Below are 12,859 nucleotides of genomic sequence, written 5' to 3'. Positions count from 1 at the left end.
GTTAACCTCTCCCCACATTGGGGTTTAGATATGTTTAGTTGTACGCTGCACTTGTCGCCCGGACTGGTGAGTCCGCCTTGGCCAAACTACCTATTCATAATATACTCTCATGAATTTATTTTTATCCATTGGTCAGTACATTATTCATATAATTTTTATTTCTCTATAGGAACTTTGTGGTAGCATCAGCTCCTGATGAGTGGGGAGACACCCACGAAACGCGTCGAGATTTTTATTGTGATGTCCTAGCTACACTATATACGAAACCACACTTATAAGTTCTTGACCATTCATTTAGTAGTCCTTGACTATTTATTACAAATTTAATTTTGTTTTTATATCTATGGGATGCATAGTCACCTTGTGCATATATTTGTCGATGTCTGATATGCTATCATGGGCACTACTCTGCCACATTATTTAATCAATTTATTTATTACTGTCATGTGTAGTTATATGTGGATACTATATATTATGTTATAAATCGTGTTTTTATTGTCTTAACCACTTTCAGACCGGACCATTTTGCTGGTAAATGACCAGAGGTCTTTTTACACTTTGGCACTGCGCTGCTTTAACTGGTAATTGCGCGGTCATGCAATGTTGTACCCAAACAAAATTTGCGTCCTTTTCTTCCCACAAATAGAGCTTTCTTTTGATGGTATTTGATTGCCTCTGCGATTTTTATTTTTTGCGATATAAACGTAAAAAGACCGCAAATTTTGAAAAAAAATGATATTTTCTACTTTTTGTTATTAGAAAAATCCAATAAACTCAATTTTAGTCATACATTTAGGCCAAAATGTATTCAGCCACATGTCTTTGGTAAAAAAAAAGTCAATAATTGTATATTTATTGGTTTGCGCAAAAGTTGTCACATCTACAAACTAAGGTACGTTTTCTGGAATTTACGCAGCTTTTAGTTTACGACTGCCTATCTCATTTCTTGAGGTGCTAAATTGGCAGGGCAGTACAAAACCCCCCCAAATGACCCCATTTTGGAAAGTAGACCCCCTAAGGAAATTGATAAGAGGCATATTGAGCCCATTGAATATTTTATTTTTTTGCCTCAAGCGATTGAATGACAAAAAAAAAATTTTTTTTTTTACACAAAGTTGTCACTAAATGATATATTGCTCACACATGCTATGGGCATATGTGAAATGACACCCCAAAATAAATTCTGCTGCTTCTCCTGAGTACGGGGATACCACATATGTGGGACTTTTTGGGAGCCTAGCCGCGTACGGGGCCCCGAAAACCAAGCACCGCCTTCAGGCTTTCTAAGGGCGTTACAGTTTTGAAGGCCATAAAATGCCAAGATGGCACAAACCCCCCCCCCCCCAAATGACCCCATTTTGGAAAGTAGACACCCCTAAATTTAGGGGTACACTAGTGAGACTAGGTAATAAATGGCGGGTGCCCTGAAACTATAAAAAAATAACTAACCAACCAGCGTCACCTGTAACAGTTATATGGTGATCACTGGTGAAAGGGTTAACTAGGGGGCAATCAGGGGGCAATCAGGGGGCTTTATGCGGTAGTATATGGGGTCCCTGGCGCTATAAAAAGCTGCGGCGAACCTAAATACCTACCTGCCTAACTAGCGTCACCTGTGACACTAATACAGCGATCAGAAAAACGATCGCTTATTAGGCTGGGTTCACACTGGAGTGATGCGGGAACGCCACGAATGCGCGGCGGGTTCCCGCATCGCATGCCTCCCGGCGGCAGTTCACACTGCCCTATGCGAACTGCTGGGAGTGTCAGTGAAATGTTAATGACACCCCCAGATCAGTTCGCATATCGCAGTGCGATCTGCAAACTTGGATCGCATGGTGTGAACACCCATGCGATCCAATTCTGCTGCGGACCAAAAAAAGGGTCCCGTGCGAGTTTGCGGCGGGTGCGACACGAATTCAGCCATACTATCTGTATAGCTGAACTCGAATCGCACAGAGATCGGATGTGATTTGCACTGCAGTGCGGTGCGAATCACATCCGTTCTCATAAACCGCTGCAATGTGAACCCAGCCTTAGTGACACTGGCGACGGGGGGTGATCACGGGGTTAAACCTTTATTGGGGGGGTTAGGGGGGTACCTTAGAACTAAAGGGGGCTAACCCTAACTGCCCTAACAGTTATTAGTCACAAATGACACCCGCCGGGTGATCAGGGGGTTAAACCTTTATTAGGTAATAAATGGCGGGTGCCCTGAAACTATAAAAAAATAACTAACCAACCAGCGTCACCTGTAAGTTATATGGTGATCACTGGTGAAAGGGTTAACTAGGGGGCAATCGGGGCTTTATGCGGTAGTATATGGGGGTCCCTGGCGCTATAAAAAGCTGCGGCGAACCTAAATACCTACCTGCCTAACTAGCGTCACCTGTGACACTAATACGGCGATCAGAAAAATGATCGCTTATTAGGCTGGGTTCACACTGGAGCGATGCGGAAACGCCACGATTCCGCGGCGGGTTCCCGCATCGCATGCCTCCCGGCGGCAGTTCACACTGCCCTATGCGAACTGCTGGGAGTGTCAGTGAAATGTTACTGACACCCCCAGATCAGTTCGCATATCGCAGTGCGATCTGCAAACTCGGATCGCATGGTGTGAACACCCATGCGATCCGATTCTGCTGCGGGCCAAAAAAAGGGTCCCGTGCGAATTTGCGGCGGGTGTGGCGGGTGCAGCGAATGGCTGAACTCGAATCGCACAGAGATCGGATGTGATTTGCAGTGCGGTGCGAATCACATTCGTTCTCATAAACCGCTGCAATGTGAACCCAGCCTTAGTGACACTGGCGAGGGGGGGTGATCACGGGGTTAAACCTTTATTGGGGGGGTTAGGGGGGTACATTAGAACTAAAGGGGGCTAACCCTAACTGCCCTAACAGTTATTACAGTCACAAATGACACCAATGCAAAAAAAAAAAAAATGACATTGGTGTCACTGTGACTGGGGGGCAGGGGTAATTGGGGGGGTGATCGGGGGGGTGTGAGTGTGCCTGGCATGTTCTACTGTGTGTGTAGAGTGTTGGTGCAACTCACCGATCCGCTCTCCTCCGTGTCGGAACGAAAAATACCGACACGGAGGAGAGAATACATCACTTCCTCTCCTGTGTTTACATTACAGGAGAGGAAGTGATGTCACGGGGGATTTCTATTAGTCGGGAGCGATCGCGAGGGAGTGGCCATGAATGAATGGCCGCCCCCTCGTCCCGGATCGCTCCCGGATGAAAACCGACCGCCGCAGGCACCGACCCGCGGGAAGGCAGGGACGTACAGGTACGCCCATATGCCTGCCCGTGCCATGCTGTCGACGTACATCGTCGTGCGGCGGTCGGCAACTGGTTAATGTCTATACATACTATGAATTGGATTCATTTATAATGAGTAGTTTTTTTTACTAAACATTGAATTAAACTAATAAACATGGCTTTAAAAAATATTTTTTTTTCACTATCCAAGTGCTTCATTTAAAGTCCCAAACTTCCCTTTTCTTGTGCGTATCAATTACCGGGATGGAGGTACTTAATTGTGCTTCATTTAAAGTCCCAAAATTCCCCCCTCGTTGCTTATGTTTAGTTTTGTTTGTATCGGTCTGCCTGGTTGAGGCCTGTTGTTGCTTCAGAGGCAGACCGATTATGTTGTGTTACCTGATATGCCCTGCTGCGGTCTGTAGCCGCAGCAGAGATTTTGCCCCTGCGTGGGCAATTTTCTATGCCATTGAAAAATTCAATAAAGATTTTCACTCGTTCCCACTTGCCATGGTGGTTGAAGTTTCTATGCTTTTTTTCCCCACCCCTCATTTGGCACTGCCTGGGGATGTCCCAATGGCTAAGAGGAGCTGTGTCGGTCCGTGAATATAAGAGAAAATAGGATTTTTTTTTTTGTACTCGCCGTAAAAACCTTTTCTCTGTAATTCACCGACCAACACAGCACCCACCCCTCCTTTTTATCTTTCCGTTATACTGCTTGTTGACTTACTGAGGTCTGTCTGGCAGACTGGAGGGTTGTTGCCCAAGGCACTGCCCCCTGGGAGGAACTAAGTGTTCTGAGTGTTACAAATAATGCCTAGTATCTCCTAGTAATAGGACAAGCAACCCAATGGCTAAGAGAGATGTGTCGGTCTGATATACAGAGAGAAGGATTATACGGTGAGTACAGAAAATCCTATTTTTGCAAAGGATTGTGGGAAAAAATTACAACATAAAAAAAACTCGCTATGCTATTTACCGAATACCTTGGAATGCCTACTTTCTAAAAAGGGGGTCATTTGTATTTTCCTGACTTGTTAGTGTCTAAATAAATGAGATACACCTGATGTATTGAAGGCCTGATGAGATGTGATCAATTTTCAGTAAATGTGAAAGCTAGTCTACAAACTATGGTGCCAAAGACCAAATATACACTAATCTGTTTTTTTTTTTTTTTTTTTTTTTTTACCAAAGATATGTAGCAGTGTAAATTTTGGCCAAAATGTATGAAGAAAAATGACTGACTAGCAAAATTTTATTACCGAAACAGCATTTTTTTTCACAAAATTTACGGTGTATTTCTAAAGAAAGCAAAGGTTTAAAATAAAGCCTTGCAATGTAGATTATACACCCGAAGAGTCCATTCACACAGGGGCAACTTTGGATCCGCCTTCAAGTGGCCCCTAGTCACGCTATATGGAAAAAAAAAATCAATGTAAGTGAATGGCTTTGTCTTAATGCACACTACTGCAGTCGCTCCGACTTCAGAAAAGCTACCTGTACTACTTCAATCCGACTTGTACCCATAGAAATCAATGGAAGTCGCCTCCAAGTTGGCTCTCGGCCTATTTTGAAGCCACTTTACAGGAAAAGTAGCCTCGCTAATAATAAAAACCGGCATGGGTTCCCCTCCATGGGAACACCAGGCCCTTAGGCCTGGTATGGATTTTAAGGGGAACCCCCCACGCTGAAAAAAACAGGGTGGGGTCCCCCTGAAATCCTTACCAGACCCCTATCTGAGCACACAGCCCAGCCGGCCAGGAAAGGGGGTGGGAACGAGCGAGCGCCCCCTCCCCTCCTGAACCGTACCCGGCCGCATGCCCTCAACATGGGGTGGGTGCTTTGGGGAAGGGGAGCGCCCTGTGCCCCCCCCCCACCCCAAAGCACATTGTCCCCATGTTGATTAGGACAGGGGCCTCTTCCCGACATCCCTGGCCATTGGATGTCAGGGTCTGCGGGAGGCTTATCAGAATCCGGGAGCCCCCTTTTAATAAGGGGGCCCTCAGATCCCGACCCCCACCCTATGTGAATGAGTATGGGGTACATCGTACCCCTACCCATTCACCTGAGAGGAAAAAGTGTCAAAAAAGCACACTAGACAGGTTTTTAAAGTAATTTTATGAGGCAGCCCCGAGGATCTTCTTCTCCCGCCTCTTCTCCTGCTCTCCGGTTTTTCCGGGCTCCTCCGCTATCTTCTTCCAGCTCTTTTGCTAGCGTTGACCCGGTCTTCTGCATCATCTTCTTCCCTCTTCTCTTCCTCGGATGTTGACACGACGCTCTATGAGCGCTATGCAACGACTTGTATAGGTATGATGCGTGGTCACCGGGAGATGTCACCCTGCCCCTTATGAGGTCAGTCCCAGCATGCCCCAGGACTGTGATGTCAGCAGAAGAGAGCATCATGTTAAACGGAGGGAAGAAGACACAGAAGCCCGGGCCAACGCTAGCAAAAGAGCTGCAAGAAAATGGCGGAGGAGCCCGGGAGAAGAGGCCGGAGAGAGCAGAGAAGTTGAAAGAGACCCCTGAAGTCGGAAGAGGACTCCCGGAGCTGCCTAATTTAAAAACCTGTGTAGTGTGTGGATTTTTGTTTTGACACTTTTTTTTTTTTTTTCTCCCTCAAGTGAATGGCCAGGGTTGTCAGGAAGAGGCCCTTGTGCTCATTGAAATGGAGACAAGGTGCTTTGGGGTGGAGGAGCCACAGGGCGCCCCCCCTTCCCCAAAGAACCCCCCCCATGTTTAGGGCATGTGGCCTGGTGCGGTTCAGAAGGGGGGCCACTCGATCTTCCCCACCCCTTTTCCTGACCCGCCAGGCTGCGTGCTTGGATAAGGTTCTGGTATGGATTTTAGTGGGGACCCCACACCGTTTTTTCATCGTAGGGGGTTCCCCTTAAAATCCAGACCCAGAGGCCTGGTATGCTCTTGGAGGGGAACCCATGCCAGTGTTTTTATTAATTTTTTTATTTTTTTTATTTGGTGTGGAGTTCCCCCCTCAAGCTGATTATTCTGTAATTGGCCACATCCAGAGTCGCCTGGCCTGGGGGCGACTTGAAGTCGTGTTGTAAGTCACACTGTGATTCATATTCCAGTGGTATCAAAGTTGCTTCCCAAAGTTGCGCTGCAAGTCGTGTTGCCACTGTGTGAATGGACTCGTAAGTGGTTTGTGTTTGTGTTTGTTTTTTGTTTTATCAATAAAACCAAGCTAAACTAACACAACTTCATCTCCCAGGTCATCCCCTTGAAAAACATGAAAAAAGAATATAAACCGTATGAAGCCAAACGACGTTTACTTGGCAGCTTTGACTTGTTTCTTGCTGATGCAAGAATCCGTAGACTTCTGCCATCCCATATTGGTAAACATTTCTACAAGGAGAAGAGGTGAGTGTGGGTTTGACACAGATCACATGAATTTTAAGATCCTTTTTTTTTTTCTATAGTTATCAAAATTGGGATAATGTGAGAATACAGGTGAATTTAAATGTCACTTTCATGCTTTATTAGTCAAGATTAATTAGATGGCCCTAAACTGTGCTTAATACATTGTGGAGCACTTGCAAAAAGTGAAAGTATGCATAGCAGATTTGCCTGGCAGTTTACTCCTGCTTAGCTCAAATATGCTGGACTGCTGAAATATTGGTTGTCATGGGCTGTTCTGTGTGTTGTGACAGCAATTATGTAGTTCCCTCACCCCTTTTCCCTGCTGTGTCATGGCTCGAACACTTGCCTTCTTCAATCCCTAATCCCAGTCTCTTGATGTCTAAAGGATAAGTTAACCTTTGGGAACATGCTACATGTTTAATGCAGGGGTTGACAAATTTGCTTTGAATTTAGGAGCCAGTTAAAGTTAGACAGGTTTTTTTTTTTTTTTTTCTTAGAGTGGTATGGCTTGTCAGCTCCCAGGGTAAGGCCACTCATTTTCACCCCCTATCCCTAACTCACAATGGAGCACCCAGTCAATAACTCCAATGAAACACTGTTACATCAGGGTTATAGGCTGACCAGAGAGTAAGGCTGGCAACAGATGGAACTGGTTTGGCACTGGCAGGTGAGACTGGTTTGGCACTGGCAGGTGAGACTGGTTTGGCACTGGCAGGTGAGACTGGTTTGGCACTGGCAGGTGAGACTGGTTTGGCACTGGCAGGTGAGACTGGTTTGGCACTGGCAGGTGAGACTGGTTTGGCACTGGCAGGTGACACTGGTTTGGAACTGGCAGGTGGCACTATTGGCACTGGCACGTGGCACTGATTGGCAGGTGGCCCTGGTTGGTGGTGGCAATAGTTGTCACTGGCAGATGGAACTGATTGGCGGTGGCACTCGGCACTGGCAGGTGGTACTGATTGACGGTGGCACTGGTTGTCACTGGCAGGTGGCACTGGTTGTCACTGGCAGGTGGCACTGGTTGGCAGTGGCAGGCACGTGGAACTGCCAGATGGCATTGGCAGGTGACACTGGTTTGGAACTGGCAGGTGGCACTATTGGCACTGGCGGTGGCACTGGCAGGTGGCCCTGGTTGATGGTGGCACTAGTTGTCACTGGCAGATGGCATTGGTTGGCGGTGGCACTGGTTGGCAGTGGCAGGCACGTGGAACTGCCAGATGGCATTGGCAGGTGACACTGGTTTGGAACTGGCAGGTGGCACTATTGGCACTGGCAGGTGGCCCTGGTTGATGGTGGCACTAGTTGTCACTGGCAGATGGCACTGGTTGGCGGTGGCACTGGTTGGGGCAGGTGGCACTGGTAGGCGGTGACACTCGGCACTGGCAGGTGGTACTGGTTGGCGGTGGCACTGGTTGGCGCTGGCAAGTGGCACTGGCAGGTTTCACACGGAGCACTCTGTTACTGAAATGTAACAGAGGAGCTGTCAGAATTGAGCTTAATGTCGGAATGGACGGGACCCGACCGGGGTGGGATGGGGCAGGACTCAGCAGCTATCAAACACCAACCAACGATTGGGCTGCTTAAAAGGGGCAGGGCCACATACACGTAGCGGCCCGCCCAGATCCCATTGGCTGGCTTTTGATAGCTGCTGGGTCCCGTCCACCCCGACATCAAGCTGAAATCTGACAGATCCACCTCTCTCCGTAGCTTGTCAGTTTCACACACTTAGCGCGGCGCCGCTGAGGAGGGAGGAGGACGGCAGTCAGTGTTCATGCGCTGCATGTCTGGGGCATCGATAGTGAGTGAGCTGGTGTCAGCTTAGGCGCCAGGTTGCGATTTCTGGTCGCATTGGCGACCTGGAGCCTGGGGTTTGTCGAGCCCTGGTTTAATGCGTTTTTAGTGTGGAACATGTAATCTGTTCCCAATGGTGCAGCCGATGCCAGTTTTCTCTCAAATTGACTACACAGCACCGTTGTAGTTCACTGATTCTCCTTGTCAGTGTATCTGCACATAGATGCACTGACAGGTCTGCAGGAGACCAGCTGATCGATGGTGCAATGCTTTTACAGGCTCCAAATAAATGAAATGCACTTTTGCAGGGAAATACATTTTTATTTTTTATGAACATCCTTTAAATCCACCATTTACTTATAATCCGTATATTCACAATCCATTCTGTTGAAATATTTTAGCAAGAAAAAGCTGGGATTAGTGAAAGGGTGAAATAGGTTTTTATAGGTTTTAGATATTTTGTATGCATGCACATTTTTTTTATTTTTTGGTTTTAGTTATTCTTTGCATAACCCAATCAACTGTGCAATAGAAGCAGCTTACATGACTTGTCATTTCATTGAGATGAACATGCTTTTCACTTTTGTTAAGTAGTATAAGCCCTAATCGGCCCAAGTCTTAAAGAGTAAACCAGATGTCTCCAATCAGTAAGCCTTCGGTTCATTCAGCGGATAACCAATCCTCCCGTTAGCAATTCCTCAATGTCCATATATTCATACAAAATTAAATGGAACCAATATAGTGTAAAATCGTTTTAACTTTAATGGAAAAATCAATAAAAAACGTATTGTACTCACATTTCAATGTGTCTATTGGCCGACACCAAGCCTTTCCAGCAATGAGAAAACCGTTCTAAAATCGGGCAAGCTACTGATGTTCCGCAGGTAGGGATGCACCGAATGGGTTTTTTGGTGCCCAAACCGATACCGAAAATGAAAAATACACTAGGCCGAAAACCAATACTGAAACAGCACCGAAACCGAAAATGGCTTTTTTTATATATATATTAAATTTTTTTTTTATAAAATTGCCTTATAGTATTATTCATTATAGTATTCATATTCAACTGAATCATTAATTTTATGAATAAAAGAATAGTCCAGTAATGGAAAATAACAGTACTTTAAAGAGGAAGTAAACCCTGATGGGTTTACTTCCTCTTTTTTTCCCTGCAAAGGTAAAGCATAATGGACTACTATGCATCGCATAGTAGCTCATTATGTGTCACTTACCTGACACAGGAGCCAGCGAAGTCGCCGCTGATCCCTGTAGTCCGCCGCATCCATGTTGCTTGTGGCGTCTCGCAGCTCCGACGAATCACAGCGGCGCAACCGCGATGACGTCACTCCCGCGCATGCGCACAGGAGTCGCGCCTCGCAGCTCCGCCGCTGTCATACGGCGAAGCCGCGATGACGTCACTCCCGCGCATGCGCACGGGAGTCGACAAATTTGGCAAATCCATTCTTGGATTTGCCGCATTTAGTGCGCCTGCGCGCCGCTGTCTACGGCGCATGCGCCGTAGACAGCGGTGCCCATTTTCGGGCAAATATCTCCTAAACCATATAGGTTTAGGAGATATTGCTTGGACCTACAGGTAAGCCTTAATCTAGGCTTACCTATAGGTCCAAGTTGTTTGGAAGGGTTTACTTCCTCTTTAATAAAGCAACCCAAATTGGACAGTGGACACAGAAGATAAAATCATAAAATCAAATAAAATACAAAATTAAATGATAAATTACTACCGCATATCCTGCAGTGTAGACTGCAGTCAGTGCACATTGAACCATAACAAAATAAATAAAAAAAATGAAATAAAATAATATAAAAATAAAATGACTAAGACTAATGCCGGCCATACACGGTTCGAATTTTGAAAGAATTTTCTTTCGAAAATCGTATCTAAGAATTTTCGTATGAATTTCGCACCATTAGTGGGCTGCAGCAACAGCTGATTTTTGTGCGGAAATAAAATTTGAGGAATCGGACATGTTGGAAATTTTTAGAAAAAAATAACGATTTTTTAATCAATGATGGGAGAATCGTGCGAGAAACGTAATAAGAAAAGAAAATGTACGGAGAGAAAAGAAAATGTACGGAGAGAAAAGAAGATTCCCATCCAAGAAAATTCTTTTCTGTAGCAACATGAGGTGAAATTGAAGGCTTGGTCGGCCGAATTTCGAAAATCAATGGTGGCATCATCGGATCACAAAAACGAATTTTCTGATTTTGAAAAGAAAATTTGTTCGAAATTCGACCGTGTATGGCCTGCATTAGTCTAAGAAGACTTAATGTCTTAGACTTAGACTTTCTTCTGGTTTAAGTTGAAAATTAATAACTAGTAGTAATTCAGTTATCTCTCCCTAAGGTGTCAGCGGCTGCATGTGCGATAAAAGTGTATGTATGTAGCTGCGGGTTACATACATAGTCATACAGTAGACCACACTGTTTTCCGGCCCCCGAGTTTGAGCAGAGACAGCCTGGAACACAGTCTAGTCTACAGCAGCGGTGCTCGGGCAATCGCAGCAAGCAATGTAGACTAGTCTGTTTCTGGCAGTCTCTGCCCATATCTGGAACACAGTGTGGTATAGTACTGGAATATGTAGACAGCCACAGATACAGGACATACAGTTTTGCACACGCAGCGGGCTGAAAGCTTAGGGAGAGAGAGATATAGTTTTGCCCAACAGCAACAAACTATGTATGATGTGTGTGTACAGTACTAAAACTGGAGATCTCTTAAATTGAAGAAGTGCAAAAAACTGTAGAACTACTACAATGAACAAACAACTAATGGCAGTATGGCACAACTAGACAACTGGAACATACTGGTAGTCAGTCATACTATGTTGTATGTTCCAATTGTCCAATAACACAGTCCAATGCCAATTCATTTACTATGTTCAACAACATGGTAAAGGAATTGGTCTATGCTACGGATTTATAAATCTATTTCAGTATAAGTGGCAGATTTCGCTTTAAGAACAAAAGTTGCTCCGCTTTCTCACAGGAGAGACGGTTTCTCTTCTCGTAAAGTATATGAGATGCTAGACTGAATAGTCTCTCACTCTCTGTACTGGTGCTTGGGGCAGATAAATATCTGCGTGCAATCTGTGCAAGCAAAGGAAAACGTTGGTTGTTGATGCGCCAGTACACAAGGGATTTTCACTTCTGGCGATGGGCTGTTCAGCTAAATAAATGTCCAGCTGTTGGGTAGCTGCACTTGTTGTTGTTGCACTGCTATGGACCGGGGTGCATTCATGTAAAATTTCTTCAAACATATCAGATATGGAAGGAGCGTGTTCCTCTTCACTTGTATGCAACCGTTTCTTCTCACTTTCCTCTGTGCTACACCTCAAAACTCCTTCACCGGATGCTTCCACCACCTCCATTTGTGCCTGTATCGTTTCCCGTGCACGCTGCTTTTTCTCAACATTAAAATAATGCTCTTTAAATCGAGGATCTAGAACTGTTGCAATGCAGTAGAGAGGGTTGGACTCAGTGTCTTGAAACCGGTTGGTAACAGCCTCCTGTAGAGTGGTTTTAGCCGTTTTTACGAAATGGTCTTTCTATCTCTTTTCTTAGCAATCAAGGGAATAACTTCAGAAATTGAAGAATTAGTTGAGCTTCTTTTGTTAACTGTTCAAATGGAGATAGAAGAGACAAACTATTTTTAACATCCACTGATGTGCACTCAGTGTTGCCGGCAGCTCGTAATCTGCAATGTATGCAGCTAAAACACGCTTTTGTTCAAAAAGACTTTGCAGCATATAGTAGGTGCTGTTCCAACGAGTGGCTACATCTTGCTGCAGTCGTTTCGGTGGCATTCCAAACTGTATCTGCAAAGCTTGTAATCTGGAATAAGCAAGCGGAGAATGCTTAAAGTGACCCACAATTTTTCTTCCTTTTGATACAATATCAGATATGACTCAGCAATCCTTCATTCATAGCCAATTGCAGCGTGTGTGCCATACACGGTATGCTTTTAAGTTCACTGTCCTCCATTGCCTTTGCCATGTTCCACGCATTATCTCGTACAATCAAATGCACTTTAGACTTCTCAATGTGCCAAGTGTCAAGCATGGATTTTAAAGTGTCAGCTATTGCTGCTGCAGTATGTGATCCAACAAACTCACGTGCGTTAAGTAGGATGTTTTGCAATTGAAATTTGTCATCTATCCATTGCGCTGTCAGGCTAAGCATGCTCGTTGGACTGACGTCTGAACTCCAAATGTCGGTAGTAAAACTGATTGCTATGATGTCGGTAGTCATGAGCTCTTGAACGTGTTTTCTAACACTGCAAAACAATTCAGGTAGACGGGTATCTGCAAAGTAGCGTCTGCTTGGTAGTAACGCGGCTCAATATGTTGCATAAGCCTACGGAATCCAATGTCCTCCACAACAGAGAATGGCTGGTCGTCTAATGCAATAAA

General features: G+C 45.2%; 1 protein-coding gene across 1 annotated transcript in view; it reads left to right on the top strand.

Annotated features, from left to right (window-relative positions):
* RSL1D1 (ribosomal L1 domain containing 1) overlaps positions 1 to 12,859 on the top strand; it is a 218,784-nt gene that overhangs the window by 94,305 nt on the left and 111,620 nt on the right. Inside the window, exon 4 of the mRNA XM_077448904.1 lies at positions 6,490 to 6,638. Coding sequence (XP_077305030.1) covers positions 6,490 to 6,638 — 149 coding nt within the window. The remainder of the gene's footprint in view (positions 1 to 6,489; positions 6,639 to 12,859) is intronic.

Source organism: Lithobates pipiens, unplaced genomic scaffold, assembly GCF_037356315.1.
Source record: "Lithobates pipiens isolate NorthernLeopardFrog02 unplaced genomic scaffold, aLitPip1_a1.2 Scaffold_22, whole genome shotgun sequence".
Lineage (NCBI taxonomy): Eukaryota > Metazoa > Chordata > Amphibia > Anura > Ranidae > Lithobates > Lithobates pipiens.
This window is presented reverse-complemented; position numbering and strand designations above follow the sequence as displayed.